The sequence below is a fragment of the Phalangium opilio genome, unplaced genomic scaffold (genome assembly GCF_054372755.1).
Source record: "Phalangium opilio isolate 3A_F unplaced genomic scaffold, DU_Popi_V2 ptg000540l_1, whole genome shotgun sequence".
NCBI classification, from domain to species: Eukaryota; Metazoa; Arthropoda; class Arachnida; order Opiliones; family Phalangiidae; genus Phalangium; species Phalangium opilio.
This window is the reverse complement of record NW_028324244.1, coordinates 70,094-88,869: the sequence shown is the minus strand read 5'-3', so window position 1 is coordinate 88,869 and position 18,776 is coordinate 70,094. Positions and strand designations below refer to the sequence as shown.

Here is an 18,776-nt window from a genome sequence, read left to right as displayed (position 1 = left end):
AATAACTTTCATATATTGTTCCTCCCCGCTCTAAGAACAGTTTGTTTGTGTAGTAATGGAAAGGAAATTAATATTAATTCATTCATTCATTCATTCAAAGGGGACGCAACGTTTTACAGGAGAAACTAAAATTCATGATTATTTTAATTCTCCTGTCAATTATTTGAAGCTTTTACGATTAAAATACTTTTAAGAGATGAAATAAACATTCTTTTGGTGTTAGACATATTTCCAAGTGACGTTTAAATGGTTTTTCGCGTATTAACAAACGCTAGGGTGCGTTTAACATATCCTAAACTACCGAGAACATTATGGCTGTTTGTTTATGCAATGAGTGGAAAAAGGTTTTCGTAGCAACGCGAGTGTCGAAAGAAATTGATCTGATATTCCTACCTTTTGTTTTTAGAACTTGATACCAGTTGATTTTTCCGCGTTACTAACAAAGTCCATTAATTCGTGGTTGGTATTGGAGAGTATGTTTGCGTCGCTCTTGTACGTTTGTTGGCTTGGTTTGCTTGTGTGTCATTTGGAAGCACCCCGAGTAGTCGCGTCTCTTTCGGCAAAGGGAAACGTCAAACTACAAGGAGCCCGTTGTTTTTTTTAGCGTATAGTCACAAAGTAGGGCGCTAGAGCCAGAGGTCGCCTTTATCCAGTTACAGTTGGTCATTACCGAGTTACTCATTTGACCAATCAAACTACGTTGCTAGCTTCGTCGGAGCGTGAGAACTACGCGAAAATGACACGTGACTTATTCGGAAGTTTCCGTGTCGGGCTCTAACTTACTCGAGGCATTTCTCAGTTTTTCGCTTCGGAAGTATTGAATTTCTATGGTCCCTCGTTGGAGTCACGAGTGAAAAGGGGTGGCTAGGGTTTATTTCTTCTGCGTAAGGCAAGCGATACAAATCTATACCTTAGACTGCGAATTACCTGTTCACAACGCCCCAAATTTAACCTTACTGACCCAGATTTACTTTTACGACCCATTTCTTGGCGCCTTTTCTATAAAAACGTTATAAAATTATCATATTTAATGCCGGTATAATAGCTTTTAAGTTGGATTCCTTCATCTCTGAAAATATTTTTATCGTAGTTCAAAAGTTGGCGGGCTTTTTTTCTGTTAATATTTTGTAACCAATCATCTGCCAGGGTTTTATCAGGCAGCGCGGCGTTTTAGCGTTTTCCGTTGCCTAGCAACGCGACGTCTGCCTCTGCCTCAGCTGGGGGTCTATTTATGTCTTTGTCTCAGAAATGCATACGCCATCAGGGATCATTCAAATTATGTTAATTGATAAATAAAGTCGTGGAATTATGGTAATTATTTAAATTTTGAAGTTATTTCTAAGTTAGGCTTAAGGTGTCAGTGAATTAGGTTTAATGTTTAGTAAAATCAGGAGTCCAGTATTGAAAATAACTGATTTTTATTTGATAAAATATAAAGTAACTATATATATATTCCCTTATGAAAAATACAAACTTTAACAATATAAAAAATAATTGCCATAAATGCTGGTGGATATTTTTTTTGTACACTTTGGGTGTTTTGAGTTAATTAATTGGCACTTAACAAATTTATTTATTTATTTCATGTCCATAGTCATGGAAGCCGGATTCTCCAAATATTCCTTCATGAGATTAGAAAAACGACTCATGGTGGCCCCATCAATGACCCTGTGATCAGCTGACCAACTGATCTGAGCAATTTGAGCTTTGACAACCCTGTCTTCTTCATCAAACCTAGGAACTGTTTGAATCCTACCAATGGCACCGATACATACTTCAGGTGGAAGGATAACGGCTTTAGCGTATGTCCCACCAATCTATAAGACGTACAAGAATAATAAGAATTGGTAAATATATTTAGTATTACTTTTTAAGAGCTTAAAAGACTAACTGATCCAATGTTGGATAAAGTGAATGTTCCTCCTGTTAGGTCATTAGTTGATAATTGACCTTTTAACCCCAATGTTTGTAATCTGTTTAGTTCCATGGCAATTTCAATTAGAGTCAGAGTTTGAACGTTTTTGATTACAGGGACAATTAAACCTTTAGAAGTGTCCATAGCCACCCCAATATTATGAGAAGCCTGGCCAATTAAAATTAAAATTAATTTCTTAGATAATTATAGTAATTAGTGAAATTAATTAATGATAATTACTTTATAAGTAATGTTTTCACATTTTTCATCAACTGACGAGTTTAATATTGGATATTGAATTAATGATAATGAAGCTGCCTATTTTATAAATTATTAATTAGTGTTTTAGAAATTAATTAATTTCCTAGCTAATTAATTAATTATACTTTTAGGAAAAATGGCATGTATGATATTTTAACTCCTTTGCTCTCGGATAATTTCTTGAGTAATGGTCTCATTTTAACCAATTCCGTCATATTTATTTCGTCACAGTAACCAAAATGAGGAATACTGAGTGATTTAGTCATGGTTCTGGTCATAGCTTTAGCGAAACCTTTTATAGCTTCAGTTTTATCTTCCCCTAATAATTTTTCTTTCGCTAATTTTGTTTGATTAACGATTAATTTTGGTTTTAAATCTTTCGGAGCTTCCGAAGTTTGAGTCACGGCAGCAGCAGTTTCTGATTGTTTAGTTTGAGATTTAATTTCCAAATATTTTAAAATATCTTCTTTCAATATTCTTCCGTCTTTTCCGGTCCCTTGTACTTGACTCAGATTAATCTGAAGTTATAAAATATTATTCAATTAATTAATTAAATAAATAAATAATAAATAATTCTTAATTTATCGTACATTATTTTCCATAGCCATCCGTCTAACAGCCGGAGCCGTTAAAACTTTTTCCAATTTCCCCGATGTGAATGATTGGAAACCTATTTCGTGGATTGTAGCATCTTGATCTTGGACTTGGTCAACGGTGGCATCGCTACTGACTGAAGGAATTCAATTATTTATAAGGGGTAAGTTTTAGTTTTTAAGCTTATTTGAATGGTGTACGTGAGAATATAGCACCTTCCATACCATCTGCTTCGTCATTTAGTTCAATATCGACTAAAGGTAGACCAACTTTCGCCGTATCTTCTTCCTCGTAGTAAATTTTCTTAATAACACCGTCGTATCGACTCGTTATAGTGACTGAAGCCTTGTCACTCTGTACCTCGCATATGCTATCAAATTGGTTAACTTTATCGCCTAGTTTCACATACCTTATAATAAAATTGACTTTAATTATTAATTTATAATGAATAAATAAATAAATAAATAAATAAATAGAAATTGGCTAGTCATTATACCATTCTTTTAGAGTAACTTCGTTAATTCCTTCCCCAATATCTGACAATTTAAATGACTCAACTTTTCCATTAAACCCTAAAATATAATTAAAACTAAGCGTTAATTCCTATAAATCGCGGCGTAATTATTATAGTAAATTAAATTAAATTAAATAACCGCTTGTGGTGTGGATTTGGTGCCATATTTTACTCCCTGTAATAGCTACCACCGCTGTCGCGTTTTGATTACACACCTGTTAATTAATTAATTGTGTTTAGGGAAAAAAATGTAGTTTATTTTTTGGTATAATAGGCTTACCAACCTTTTTGACTAAAATAGAACCTAATTTGTAATAGTTTAATTTAGTCAAATTTATAACGTGAGCCGCCATTTATGCCTAATATATAAGACTGTACTGTGTACAAGTTTCGACGGGGCAGAAAATGGGGCAAAAAAAATTGTATATCTTACGGACAGACAAACGTACAATTTTTATAAGACATTTTTTATTGGAGTTATAAGAGAGCGGGAATTTAAATGTATAAGATATATATATAAATACATGTAGCGGTCCATTTACTAGGTCAGCTGTGAAAAACCTTTTTTGGGAACGTTGCCAAATTTATTAAAACTGTCATAGAAACAAGGGGGTTTTATTGTTTTAGGCAAAAAATGTATTTCAACTTTTGTTTATACATAAAACAGGGCTTCATTCACGACCCCAAATATTATAGTACCATAGTACCCAGGAATACGTTCTTTTAAAAGTTCTTAAAATGTATATATTAGGCCTATTAGTACCCAGGAATACGTTCTTTTAAGAGTTCTTAAAATGTATATACTAATTTAATCAAAAAAGCGTAAGGGTTTTAGATTAGGCTTAGTATTCTTTCATTTATTATAAATTATGACATAAACATTTTTATCGCGAAACTCTGCTCCTATACCGGAAAGAGTCTTATATGGCTTGATAAATTTCAAATAAATTAATAATTATTTACATTGATATGTATCTAGGGTCATTATTTACGCTTATTTCTACAATAATAACCTTGTTTTAAAACCGGTTTATTAATTGATTATTAAATAGAAGAAAAATTGTAGAACTAAACGGCAGACGTAATTATACGTCTTAGCGCGTTTTTTTTTTTTCTTTTTTTTTCGCTCGGTTATAAGGAGACGTTTTCGCTTTCCTTGTAAGGTAAAGTCGAGACTCGGCTCTACGTAATGAGAACTATCGAATCAGAGGGGAGAATTTTTGCACCACCACACAACCATACCATCGCAAACCCGTGGGTGGTGTTATGAAATTTTTACACAATAGTTGATAAGCCTATTTTAATTTTTGGGTTTTTTTAACTCTTTTTACGAATAAAAAATTCCTGGTAAGATGAATCTAATAGAGAAAAAAGCGCTAGGAAGTTAGAGAGTGAGTTTTTCTTCTAAGAAAAACATCTTCCCTCCCGAATTTTTCGTCTATTTCTCCTCCGGTTTGATGACGTAAATTGACCTAAAACGTCATATTTTAGCATCCTCGCTCTTTACATCCCCCCTTTATCGCCTCCGCCGGAAATAAAGGGTGTATACTTTGTACGTCGGAGTGTATTAGTAGTATATAATATTATAGGGAATTGGGATCAGTTATCCCTCCAGTATATTTATTGTACATCCTCCATGGCCGGAACTGGAAAAGCTCCTCCTTCGTTTCTCCTCTGCTTCCCATTCCGCCGGGTTCGGTTGTCCCTGGCGCTGGTTATCAATGCATTCTTGTTGGGCGTAGGCTTACGTTGCAATGTTGTAAGATAATCTGGATTTTAGTGCACGGAGGCGAAGAGTTTTTGACACATTAAAGTCATGTCGCGCACTTTCGAGTAACCTAGAAATTTAGCTTCGTAGTTTTTCCGGCAAAAATATAGGTAAAATACGGTATGGTGTGCTGCTGACCCTTTGAACTTTGGCAGCTCCTGCATCGGTAACCTTATTCGAGAAGCCCGGCTTCTTAATTCGCGCGTTAATTAGCCGTTACGTTTATTGTTTTAATTAAAAAAAAAAGTGCAAAATGCCCGTGTTTCACACCAAAACGATTGAAAGCATTTTGGAGCCTGTGGCCCAACAGGTAGGAAGATTTTTCACTTATTTCTTTCTCTCTAAACTTAATTATTGAACTTTTAATTAATGTATAATATCGGCGAGGGGGTTTGAAATAATTTACTTATCTAAATACGTGTGTCGATCTCTACATTAGTCAACTTACTGATAAGATGTTTGACACTTTCTGTAAAGTGGGTTTTTTGATTACATTGCGATTACATTATGTTATGATAAAGATTCCGCGTAATGCCCCCATTAATTTGTTCAGCCACGAAGACTAATTTAATTAATTAATTAATTAATGTACAATAGCGTTTTGAAGGGTTGGGGTTAGTAGAGGAAAACGGTCTTGGGATCGTGTAAAATACATCTACAGACATTTTGGCACCTCCCAAACCCCGCTGCTGGTGTGTCTAAATTTAGATTGTCTAGTAAAGGAATCGGTTTTTACTCACCCTCAACTTTTTTGCTCAGTTTCTTTGCCTTTATATGTTGTGGTGGCGTCTCATTCAAGATTCGCCTTGAGAAATGAAACACTTGTTTCCAATTTTATAACTGACAAAAACTTGCCCTTCTTTGGATACATGAACGATACTATACGGTTTTACTCCCCCCCCCTTTTCCTCTACAAATGCGCAGGGTTCGTACGAAACCTGGACAAGTCCGGGATTTAAAGTTTTCTCCTAAAAAAGTCAGGGATTTCGTTTGCTATATCAAACCATGCTTCAAGCAATGCTAAATATGGGCCCATGTGTAATTATGATAAACATCTTAAAATGGTCAGGGATAAGCTGGAAAAGTCGGGGGTTTTCAATATAAAAAATTCGTCCGAACCCTGATGTGGCATACTTAATTTTTTGAATCGTATGAAATAGCATTCGTGAAGCGAAATAAATTTCAGCGTCGTGATATTTTAAAAAAATAAATAAAATGGTCACCGCAATAAAATTTGATCGGTGGTAAAAATTGGCACGATATAGGTTTCCCGTCTGGTCATTTTACACGAAGAAGCTGAAGATGGCAATGCCATGCCCGATCTCTCTCGACCAGTGCAAGCGGTCAGCACTGCCGTCACGAATCTCATTAAAGTTGGCAGGGAAACCATTAACAGTAGTGAAGATCCCATTCTTCGTCAAGATATGCCCGCCGCTCTTCAAAGAGTGGAAAAAGCCTCCAAATTATTGGAGGAAGCTTCCAATCTCTTGAAGAGTGACCCTTATTCGCAACCCGCTCGCAAAAAACTCATCGAAGGTGCTAGGGGAATTTTACAAGGAACTTCCGCTCTTTTGCTATGTTTTGACGAATCGGAAGTAAGAAAAATTATCAGGGAATGTAAAAAAGTCTTGGATTACTTAGCCGTCGCCGAAGTTGTCGAGTCCATGGAAGACTTGGTGCAATTTGTTAAGGTCCGTTAATTCCGAGGTTTCCCACCCGCCCTTATTCGTTCGAGAGAACCCGAGTTTGACGGTTGATTATAACCCATTAGGATCTTAGTCCATGCCTTACCAAAGTGTCTCGTGACGTTGATGCCAGAGAAAAAGAATTGACGCATCAAGTTCATAGAGAAATATTGGTTAGGTGTTTGGAATCGGTCAAGGCTTTGGCCCCCGTCCTAATTTGCAGCATGAAAATCTTCGTTCAACTTATTGGTCACGGTGGCAAGGAAGCCGCCGAAAACCGAAATTATTTAGCTCAAAGAATGACTGACGAAATTCACGAGATTATTAGAGTCCTTCAGCTCACCACCTACGACGAGGATGAATGGGACGCCGATAATATCACCGTGATGAAAAGGGCTCAGGTAGGTCCCGATTAGGAATATGTTTAGGGGAATTGGACGATGTAGAAAGCTAAGTGACGCTTGTACCTAGAACGCTATAAGAAGCAAACAACAAGCCGCTCACGACTGGTTGGAAGATCCAACTGCCGTTGTTGGAGGCATTGGGGAAAAGTCTATAAGACAAATTTTGGATTACGCTAATAGAGTAGCCGAAAGAGCCTTACCCAGAGATAGAGACCTGATTCGCAAAAATTGCGGGGAAGTGACTGCCTTAACCAATGCCTTGTGCGAATTGCGTCAAGAAGGGAAAGGAGGCACTAGCCAAGAATGGTCCCTGTCCCGAGGGATTGATTCAAAGTTACGCGATCTCCTGAAACTGATTGACGAAGCCATCACCAACATTGAAAGGAGCGGAATTCAACAACTGGCCCACACTTTGGGTGGACGTTTGGAACAAGCTCAACACTGGTTGGCCAATCCCAACATGGATGATAAAGGACTCGGTCAACAAGCCATTCAACAAATTGTCGAAGAGAGTCGTCGATTGGCCGAGGGAAGTCCGCCTCAACAAAAATCCGAGATTCAAATCCTGTGCAACGAAATTGAAGGTCATTCGAGACAGTTGGTGGATTTGAGTCGTCGGGGTTTGGGTAGCAGTCCTCAAGCGGTGGAAATTGCCAGGAAAATATCCGGAAAGTTGTATCAACTCAAGACCAAAATACAACGAGCCCTGGTCAATCGCGTCGTCGAGGATTTTATAGATATTACCACTCCACTCAAGCAATTTACCGACGCTGTTTACGCTCCCGAAGGTAATGGTCTTTGAGCTTTAAGTAGAGGACGCGTCGTGGGTAAACCTAGGGTACTATTTACAGGTGTGCCAAATAGGGAAAGTAGTTTCCAAGAAAAAGCTCAGAATTTGATGAGATTCTCTCAAAGAGTGGCTTCTACCGCTAGAAACGTCGCGAAAGGTGGCACTGCCAATAAAAAATTGGCCGAAGCTTTATTGGCATCGGCCAATCAAGTTGAAAGTCTGACTCCTCAGTTGAGAAACGCGGGAAGAATTAGACTAGATTATCCCGAAAACAAGGCTGCCGACGAACACTTTGAGAATTTGATGAAACAATACACCGAGAGTCTCCAAAAGATGAGATTCTTGGTTGATGAAGCCATAGACACTCCCAATTTCATTAAATCCTCTGGTAAGGACGTTTAATCGTCCGTCATGGGCCCTTAAACTTTAATATTAATTTATTACAACAGAGGATAATATCGTGAAGCACACTGGGCATTGCGAGAACGCGATAACCTTGAAAAACCCTCAAAACATGGTTGACAATACCTCAACCATCGCTAGATTGGCCAATCGAGTTTTGATGGTTGCCAAACAAGAGTCTGAAAACTCGGAAGACCCTCATTTTATCGAGAGAGTTAATATGGCTTCCGATCAATTACAATCCAGTATGTTCTTTCTCGTTTACTTAATTCCCTTTCAGTTGAACTTTAACCTTACCGCAATCGCGGATTCGAACTTTGATATTAATTGATATCAAATTACGCAGGCGTCAAACCTATGTTGCAAGACGCGAAAGGTGTCACCATGAATATCTCTGATCAGGTTGCAATTTCGCGTTGGAGAGAGAGTAATAAAGCGGTACGTTTTCCATCAACGCCTTATTTTATTTACGTCAATCAAGATGAAAGGTAATTAATTAAATAAATCAATTATAATTATTTTCGCAGTTAATTAGCGCCGTTGGTCAAGTCCGTTATGCCGTGACTGTCGCTCCTGAAGAACCTCCGGAAATTCCCCCACCACCAGATATGAGTAACCTTCAACTTAACGGTGAGATGAACATTTTAATTGTTTCGTGTTTAATTAATTGTACAATTAAATCAAATCAAATCAATTCTTGGGGAAACTTAAGTTCAAACTGGGAAGCGGTTTATTTTTAATTATTTGGACTCGGACTCGGACTCGGGGTTTAATTACTTAAACTAAACTATTGGATTCGGGATTATGGACAAGGGGTTGTTGTTTATATCGTTTTACATTTAGCCAAGCCACGCCCACCACCACCCGTTCAGGAAATCCCTGATTTCAGTGAGATATTTAATGTGGATTTTAATTCTATCTTTGAACAACTCGAACGCCCTCGACCTCATCGAGGTAGTTTTGTTTCCTTTATTAAGCACGACTACGTTGTGTCGTGTCGTGTGAGATTAAATCAAATTACTACCCCCCCCCCACTGACCAATTGTCTTGTTGAATCGCAACGGCACTCACTGACTGACTGGTAATTTTTTAATTCCATTCACAGTGTTTATTAATTTAATTTCAATTAATTTAATTAAGTTAATCGCTGGGTTTAAGTTGAATATAACAGCATGGTATTTTATTTTTAAAAACGTTTTCTTTTTACGTAGTATTAAATTAATCAATTTAAAGTGTAGTGACTTTTCGTTTTTTAAATTTTGTCACTATGCCTTTAATTAAAGTCGCCATTTAACTATAATATTAATCGATTTGATTAATTAATTTTAAACCACGTAATGAAATAAAAAAAAATCCTATTACGCCACACCCGAGGGGTCGGACGTTTGTCAAAATCCTGTACACTTCGTTTGAAATCTGTTTAAAATCTCTCTCGAAAATCTCGAAATCCCGAAATCTAACGTCAAAATCTGAAAATTTTAAAATCTCACGTCAAAATCTGAAAATTTTAAAATCTCACGTCAAAATCTGAAAATTTTAAAATCTCACGTCAAAATCTGAAAATTTTAAAATCTCACGTCAAAATCTGAAAATTTTAAAATCTCACGTCAAAATCTGAAAATTTTAAAATCTCACGTCAAAATCTGAAAATTTTAAAATCTCACGTCAAAATCTAGAAAATTTTAAAATCTCACGTCAAAATCTAGAAATCCCAAAATCCCTATTTTAAAATCTGAAAATCCCGAAATCTTCACCTAAAATCCCGAAATCTCACATTAAAATCTAGAAATCCCGAAATCTTAACCTAAAATATCAAAATCAGAAAATCTCCTCGAAATCCGAAAATCTCCTCAAAATCCGAAAATCTCCTCAAAATCCGAAAATCTCCTCAAAATCCGAAAATCTCCTCAAAATCCGAAAATCTCCTCAAAATCTGAAAATCTCCTCAAAATCTGAAAATCTCCTCAAAATCTGAAAATCTTGTTCCAAAGCCCGAAATCTCCTTCAAAATCTGAAAATCCTGAACAAAATCCCGAAATCTTCTTCGAAATCTGAAAATCGCGTTCAAAATCTGAAAATCTCCTTTAAAATCCCGAAATCTTAAAATCTTGGACTAGATTTCCAGATTTCTAAAATCTGAGTCAGAATCTCAAAATCTGGGGCAAAATCTCAAAATGTTTGTCAAAATCTTGAAATCTCAAAATCCCGTACACTAAAATGCCGAACGTCCGACCCCTCGGCCACACCCCCTTTTCAGAGATATTTTTATATATATAAACATAAATATATCCTGGGAACGTTTTGTTACCTTTTAATTTGTTATTCCTGGCATTGATTCAGAAACCATCCTATTTTTAAGGACGTACACTTTTCCGTCCGTACGTTACATCGCGCGTAAATTAAACTTGTAAACTTTTCTTAGGACTTCCAAGCTTCGAAAGCTCCAAAAAAAAAATACTCAAAGGCTTTATCGCGGTCTTTTGTTTGCTTTTTTTCATTATAAACAAATCCACCTACACTGATTGACCTTCCGCTAGTCTAGTTTGAGAGTGAAAATAGCAGGGTTCATACAAACCTGGAAAAATTAGGGAAATAAATAGTCCACAAAACCTCAGGGAAAATTCAGGGAATTTGCGTCAAACAGGGACCGAGTAATTAAGGAAAATGTTCATAAACATACCCTCCATAGGATTAACATTACACTATACTTTGGAGGCTCATAACTCTGGTTCTACTAGAGATACGGGGATGTCCTTTGATTATGTAATAGTCATATTTGCCCCACCCCCTCTCCTTCGTTAACATTTGCTCCATAGGATACTCCATATACGGGAAAAAGCTGGAAAATTCAGGGAAGTATATGGGGAAAAACCTGGAAATCTCAGGGAAATTTGTTTTCCAAAAGTTGTATGAACCCTGAAAATAGAGATTCCACCCATACCATAATTTTTTAAAAACAGGATTCCCTTTCCCCCTTAATTCCTATCCACGGAACGGATCTTTGCTTTGGAAGAGTGATCCAAGTGTTGATTGAGATTTCCCGATAGTTTAAAAACAAATTTTTCGATGCCGCGAGTGGAGCTTTTACCGCTTAATGCTTTGGGATCAAAATTCTTTTCTGTTTTCAATATCTTAATTTTTTTTTTCTCTCTCTCTCTCTCTCTCTTGGTTTTCCCATGGTGTCTCTAGTTTCAGAAAAGTCTGAAAAAGCACCAGATAAAGCACCCGAAACTGGCGCTAATCTTACTAGTCAAAATGGCAAATCCGATCAATCTCCCGATATTGAACTGCCTCCTTCCGTTCAGTATCACTTTTTTACCGATAAAGGTACTACTTTTTTTTGCGCCACTCAATAAACAAATCGACTTTAAATTAAATAAAAGAAAAATACCAAAAATTCGTATATAAGCCGATATTTTTGGGGTTTTTTTAAAAATATTTTGGCCAAACGCTATTGCCTAACCGGGTTGTGTTTTCTATATAGTGGGACCCACTGTACGTCAGCAGCCTTACCCTAACTCTCGCTCCCCAATTCCTCCTTCCCATTTGCTTTCTACTTCGCCAATACCGCCCGATCGCTCAGTCTCGCCTCTCCCCGAATGGGCCAGAGGTACTAAAACAAAACTTTTTTCTATATTAACACTTTATCAAGCTTGGATTCAATTATTGGGAACTTCCTAGTTAGAAGTTGAAAGCCCCCATCGATTCCTAGTTAGAATTACCTCAAAGTACAAATACTACAAAATTGCCAAGAAGTGAGGACGCGTTCTTTGAATCCAAGTTTAAATTCTATTCAGGCATATAGAGAGCTTTCAGATGGGATAGTAGTACGTCACACCCTCCCAAGTCTTACCGCTGTTCTGGTAGCCATATTGGGTGGTCTAATGCAGCTTCATTCCTGTTTTAAACCCACCAATATGGCAGCGTAAATTATGTCACGAGACTCAGCTCCTCCTCCAACTGAAAGCTCTCTATTTAAGTTATCTCGTTTAGCTTTCGCATTAATTTATTTTGCCGCGAGTCTTTTTAATTTAATTAAAATTAAAATGATTATCGTCTAGCTTATTTTTCCTCTTTTTTCTTTCTTTATTTCAAATACTGAGCTTTGGGTGTTAGGGTACAGTGTTTTTGTATAACGCAACTTTCGCAATGTAGGTGATACGGCCGACCTCCTCATTCAGGAGGTTGGAGCGCAAAATGGTCAATTCGAATCGAGAGAAGAATACCCTTCCGTAAATTCCTATCACGTAACCACTAATCAAGGTAAAAGTACCCGCAATTACCGGCCCCTTTTCTTCGATAAGCCATAAGTACATTTAGCATCTAAATATATTTTCGCATGGAGAAATACGAACTTATGACGTATTTTGGTTGGGTTTCTCAGTGTACATTTTTATTCCTTTTCTTTATAATTTTCGCACAATTATTCCAACCTACACAAAATTTAAAATTATACGCTGGTTTATGGTAAAAACGTACGTGGCATAGTAAAAATGTTCAATATATGCAAATTTATTTATGTTGTTGCACGTATTTTGTTTAAAAATATACAGTTTCACTCTCTACTTCACGGATTTGTTTATATATTTATTATAAGTACGAAAATCGACACGCAATTCATTTTAATTTTGGAAAAACGTCCAGAAACATTTATGGTTAAAAAAACACCATGAAGTATGGATGGACAATAAGCTTTCGTTGTATGGTTTAGTGATTTGAAACGAATCGCGGCTGCATATGTCGGGTTATTATGAACTCCTGGTCAAACTGAATCATTTAGACCCCGCGGACCAATTTGGGAAAATTCACTGACCCATAAATACCCTTTACCATAAATACCCTTCAGTGTTGCATGACAATATTGCACCACTTAATTCGTATGATGAATTTTATAATTATTGAAGGAATGTTGTGGGTTTGATATCCGTACGTGTGTATTCATTTTAAGTTGCGAATTGCGGAAGAGACATTGATCGGTAGTTTTTAGGTTTCAACTCATTCTTTGGGTTTAATGTTCATCTAGATGTCCCACCTCCCAGACCCCCATTACCCGGTATGGAAGTCCCGCCACCCCGACCTCCACCTCCGGCTGAAACTGACGATGAGTTCGAAGCGTCTTTTCCAGCTCCTCAGCCCAATCAACCTATAATGGTACGGTGACCACCATGACCTATTTTGAAACGCGCGTCTAAAGTCGGAAGGCGTATCTTATATCTTCAGATGGCTGCCCACGGCCTTCATCAAGAAGTTCGCCAATGGTCTAGTAAAGACAACGAAATCATCGCTGCCGCCAAGAAAATGGCTTTACTCATGGCCCGACTCAGTCAACTGGTCAGAGGAGAGGGCGGGTCCAAGAGGGACTTGATCGCTTGCGCTAAAGCCATCGCGGAAGCCAGCGAAGAAGTCACCAGGTTAGCCAAGGAATTGGCCAGAATGTGTACTGACAAGAGAATGAGAACGGTAAGCGGCGCGTGATAAGTACCTATTATTTCAACTGGTACTTGTTTAATTACGTTTCTTCGTCGCAAACAAAATAGAACATTTTGCAAGTCTGCGAAAGAATTCCAACAATTGGTACTCAGTTGCGCATTTTGTCAACTGTTAAGGCCACCATGTTGGGCGCTCAGGGTACGTTGTCGTTTCTTTCTTTCTGGGAAATAAGGGAGGGCTATCTATCGCAGGAGTTAAATTTTGAGGGTTTGATTCCATATTTTCCGAGAGAAAGTCTGAGGGGTAATTTTATTACAGCTCCCATCACTATGCCCGATGGTGGTGAAATCATATGCGGTAAATATGATGATGATATAGTACTGCCATTTGTGGCTGTCGTGTTATTTATTTTTAGGAGACTTTAAAACAATCGTTTTGTGGTGCATGGTTCAATATTTGCACACTAGATACGTAGCGTTTTTAGTCAATAAGTTCCAAGGGGTTTTGTTTTTGTAAATCTAAGGCGTAATAATACAATTGGCAGGGAAAACGAGGCCGGGTCCGGATAGGCGCTGTTTTCAATTTTCCTGCCCAAAAACATTAATATCAGCAGGGATAGATATAATTCTAGAAGTAGGAATGGAGAACAGAGTAATATCTGGGCGCGCGTCAAAGTCCCGGACCCCCTTCCACGGGACGGAGGGGGGTATGAAAGAAGAGACGGGGGGGCGGGTCATAGCGACAGAGGTAAAAGGGAGTTACGTATTTTTCGCCGTCCCCGTCAGCAACGTCATCAAAACGTAGTTTAAGTGAGCCAATAAGATAATTTAAACTTTTCGTTACGTGTTGGAGGGAGAGTACGCGCTATACTGGGTGGTCTATGAGTCGTGCAAGAAGTAAATACTAACCGTTCTCCATTCTTACCTCTAAAATTAAATCTATCCCTGATATCAGTATACTCACTTAATAATGGGGTTAGTGGTCACCGCTTAGCTAAGCATGGTTGCATGAACGCCACGGGTGTGATCTTTTTTTAATTATTAACTGCTAAGCTGATAAATAAAACTAGAAAAATTCCTTCGCCTCTAAAACAATGCTAAAAACTTACCTTTTTTGTATCGCTTCACAGCTATCAAAACCCCGAAACGTAAGTATTATAATCTTAACACTGCTCTCCTGTAACATGTAAAAATATCTACACGCTTCGTATACTATTTTTTATTTTGGAATGTGTTTCGAACTTCAAATTCTATTTCATATCATTTTCCCCCCACGAAATTTAACATTGTTTTGGTAGTTATTTATGAATAATTTCACGAAAAACGTGACACGATCTTTTGTAATTTGTAAAATGCCTGCGTGAGAAATTGTGTGTAAAACCAGAAAAATCGGAATAATTCGCTTAAAATTTAAATAAGTTTAAAATGAATTTTAATAGGAACTGAAGAGGATCAAGAAGCGACTGATATGCTCGTAGGTAACGCCCAAAATCTAATGCAGTCTGTTAAGGAAACTGTTCGCGCTTGCGAAGCCGCCTCCATCAAAATTCGCACTGATTCTGGAATTCATCTTCGCTGGATTCGTAAACAACCGTGGTATCAATATTAAACATTTATTATTTTCTTCTCTATATCTTTCTTAATTTCTTTCCGCGATGTTTACATCTTACGAGACGTAAAAAAGAGAAAAGCTTTGGTTTCTTTGTTTTGTTTTCGAAAGAAAACGCGAAGTTCGAAAAATGAACGTCGTTTTTAATATAATATATTAACAAGAAGTGATATCTAATTTATTAGGGAGAAGGTATAAGATGCCCGAGTATTCGCGCGCCATAGTCCTGCAGTCCCCCTTTCAAAATACAACGGGGGGGGGGGCGTAAAAGGAGGTGCCGGCTTCTCCCTAATAAACTAGATATCACTTCTTGATATTAATAGCTATTGATAACTGCCACCAATTTCTATGATGAACTTAATTAATATAGGCCTAATAATTTGAATAGCTTTTCGTTCATGCAATAACAAGGCAGCTATATTAATGAATGAAAAAAACCTTGGAGAAAATTGATATCAGCGCGTACACGTGGATAGATATGAAAAAAATTAATTAATTAACGTCATTAAAAGTTAGTAATGTGGGGGTTAGCAATATCGCGTAAGTTTATTTTTAATTAACAGCCCAAAGTGCCTTTTTTATATATAAGCTTATACGATCATCTTTAATAATAATATTAATCCGTGTTTTAACACGATGTTCGTTCCTAGAATCCATTAGCCTAATTTAACAGCGAATTTTTCTGTTTATTAATTATTTTAATTCTGCCAAATTAGATAGATTTGTTTTAATTGGTGTATTGCAAACATCAATTAATAAAAGGCTTAACAACAATGTTACGAAAAAAAAAATAGATGTATACCATATATACCCTGATATATACGCCCATATTATCTTCAGTATTAACTACTATATTCAAATAATAATTATTATAAATTAACTTTAATATACAACCCTTTAAATTAATTAACTATAGCGTTTGTTGTTTGAAATTTTTATTTTCTTTTTTTAAAAAAGGTAATGCCTTAACATTGTTATCTCGGTATAAAGCTCGGGGAGTCCTTAATTAAAACAACAAAATAGGTTTTAATTTTATGGTGTTCAGTCTTCCAAACATTTTACAACCCAATCCAAACCATATTATTATCGGGTAGCGGTAGTTTATTGACCCCATTGATTTAAAATCCTGGTAAATGTTTGTACCATATCACCGAACAAAAAAAAAATTAGTAATAGTAACAAACCATTTCTTAGGCCTAAAATCATTTTACGAATAACTACTATTTTTTATAATGCGCTTTGCATCTCGTAATAATGAAGACTTAAAATGTGTTTTAAATAAATAATTGTGGGGGACTTAAAAAAACCAATTAATAAATAATATCGTAAATTTTAATTCTTAAAAAAATTGTTTTTAAAACGAAAATGAAGTTATTAGTTGAGCGCGTTGACTTTGCTTTAGATTTAGACGTCTAAATAATATAAATATTGTATTTGAGTTATGTTTGTAAAAGCTAGCAATAAAATGTTTGAATAACAAAAATAATTTTAAAGGATATCTGGTTATATTATCGTTTGTGGATCAACTTCGCGCCAGGGATGCCAGATTTAAAACCTTGAACCCGCCAAAATCAAATTGGAAACAAGCCCAAAAAAACGCCAATCGATATTTCTTAAAGAAGCCCAAAAACTGCCTAAGATCTAGGCTATCCAGCCCAAAAACAAGCCAAAATTTTATAGTGAAAATTTGAAATTTGTTTTTCTTTTAGAGATTTCAATGCATGTTACATACTGACACCATTTTTAAAACCCAAAACAAAATGAAACAATTTTTTTAAGTCATGAATTGAAGAATTATAAGCTGCTCAAAAGGTTTGACAGCACCATTTGTCAGTTTTTTGGGTGTTCTAATGATCTTCGCCTATTGGCGGTATATTTAAGTACAGAAAGCCAAAGAAAAACCCTGACAAGCCCAATTTCCAGCCAACAGCCAACCCTTTTATTTCAAGCCAATATTTTTGAGAAGAAGCCCAATTGACGGCTTTCCAGCCCAATATGGCAACCCTGCTTCGCGCTTGGTCTACTGAATTTTGCCTTTTCCCGCCGTTTGTCAACTTGGCGGGCTGCCGGGGCAGCGGGGCTAGACACGGTAACTAGTTTTTTGTAGGTAAAAATCGTCTGCTAGTTGCAACTTATCTTCCAACTCGGGTAGACGTATAGGGACGGACCTCCCGCGTTTAATCTATTTAATTCTAAGATAAGAGCTAATCAAGTATGTTTTAAGTGCGTTTGTGGAACTACTTCGTGCCTGGTCTACTGAATTTTGCCTTTTCCCGCCATTTGTCAACTTGGCGGGCTGCCGCCTGCCGGTGCAGCGGGGCTGGACACGGTAACTAGTTTTTTGACCGCCGTCAATTTAGCAGAACAGAATCCCAACAGAATCAGCAGAATCAACAGAATAAAAAAAATCTTAGTCGAAAATTCTGCCGTACTCGCGACGGAAAAATTGCTTCAGACCTATGAAAAATCCTTAAAAATTTCACTAATACCATCCCTACAAAAGGAAAAAAACAAGATTATCTTAGCCGACAAAATGGAATTTTCCTGAAAATAGAACCATATACTGGAATATGCTGGTTCATGATTTAATTACACAATTAAATTACCACAAAGGGGCAGAAAAACCATATTATCTCAGCCCCCTAACATGGAATCCTATTGAAAATTTCACCAAATATTCCCTTTATTATAAGGAATGAAATGAGCTCGGTCTCGTTGTTGGAAAATGTCTGGTTCTCGATTTAATTACTCAATTAAATTACAACAAAGGGGGTGAAAAACCATATTATCTCAGCCCCCTAACATGGAATCCTATTGAAAATTTCACCAAATATTCCCTTTATTATAAGGAATCAAATGAACTTGGTCTCGTTGTTGGAAAATGTCTGGTTCTTGATTTAATTACTCAATTAAATTACCACAAAGGGGCAGAAACACCATATTATCTCAGCCCCCTAACATGGATTCCTATTGAAAATTTCACCAAATATTCTCTTTATTATAAGGAATCAAATGAACTTGGTCTCGTTGTTGGAAAATGTCTCGTTCTTGATTTAATTACTCAATTAAATTACCACAAAGGGGGTGAAAAACCATATTATCTCAGCCCCCTAACATGGAATCCTATCGAAAATTTCACCAAATATTCCCTTTATTATAAGGAATGAAATGAGCTCGGTCTCGTTGTTGGAAAATGTTTAGTTCTTGATTTAATTACTCAATTAAATTACCACAAAGGGGCAGAAAAACCATATTATCTCAGCCCCCTAACATGGAATCCTATTGAAAATTTCACCAAATACTCCCTTTATTATAAGGAATCAAATGAACTCGGTCTCGTTGTTGGAAAATGTCTGGTTCTTGATTTAATTACTCAATTATATTACCACAAAGGGGCAGAAAAAC

General features: G+C 36.7%; 2 protein-coding genes across 12 annotated transcripts; one reads left to right on the top strand and one right to left on the bottom strand.

Moving 5' to 3' along the window:
* Positions 1-1,401: 1,401 nt before the first annotated feature.
* On the bottom strand, positions 1,402-3,962 carry Dbct (Dihydrolipoamide branched chain transacylase E2). 2 transcript variants are annotated; one of them, XM_089862473.1, is made up of 9 exons: positions 3,569-3,962; positions 3,424-3,499; positions 3,267-3,342; positions 2,986-3,179; positions 2,767-2,906; positions 2,302-2,694; positions 2,156-2,233; positions 1,892-2,083; positions 1,402-1,817 (listed from the first exon to the last, which is right to left on the bottom strand). In XM_089862473.1, exons 1-9 carry the CDS (start codon positions 3,635-3,637, stop codon positions 1,578-1,580), a joined length of 1,458 nt encoding a protein of 485 aa, XP_089718599.1. In that variant the 5' UTR covers positions 3,638-3,962; the 3' UTR covers positions 1,402-1,577. The 2 variants fall into 2 exon arrangements, with proteins under 2 accessions (XP_089718599.1, XP_089718600.1); XM_089862474.1 differs by having other exon boundaries at positions 2,995-3,179; positions 3,569-3,703.
* Vinc (vinculin) lies at positions 2,795-16,857 on the top strand. Of its 10 annotated transcripts, none has more exons than XM_089862451.1 (17): positions 2,795-2,933; positions 6,318-6,743; positions 6,824-7,138; positions 7,209-7,929; positions 7,993-8,319; positions 8,381-8,578; positions 8,680-8,771; positions 8,861-8,963; positions 11,523-11,660; positions 11,818-11,943; positions 12,489-12,596; positions 13,357-13,484; positions 13,554-13,793; positions 13,871-13,961; positions 14,082-14,120; positions 15,202-15,358; positions 15,760-16,857. In XM_089862451.1, exons 2-17 carry the CDS (start codon positions 6,366-6,368, stop codon positions 15,776-15,778), a joined length of 3,180 nt encoding a protein of 1,059 aa, XP_089718577.1. In that variant the 5' UTR covers positions 2,795-2,933; positions 6,318-6,365; the 3' UTR covers positions 15,779-16,857. The 10 variants fall into 10 exon arrangements, with proteins under 10 accessions (XP_089718577.1, XP_089718572.1, XP_089718574.1 ...); XM_089862446.1 differs by lacking the exon at positions 2,795-2,933 and adding an exon at positions 4,126-5,362; XM_089862448.1 differs by lacking the exons at positions 2,795-2,933; positions 14,082-14,120 and adding exons at positions 4,127-5,362; positions 14,893-14,910.
* Positions 16,858-18,776: the final 1,919 nt, after the last annotated feature.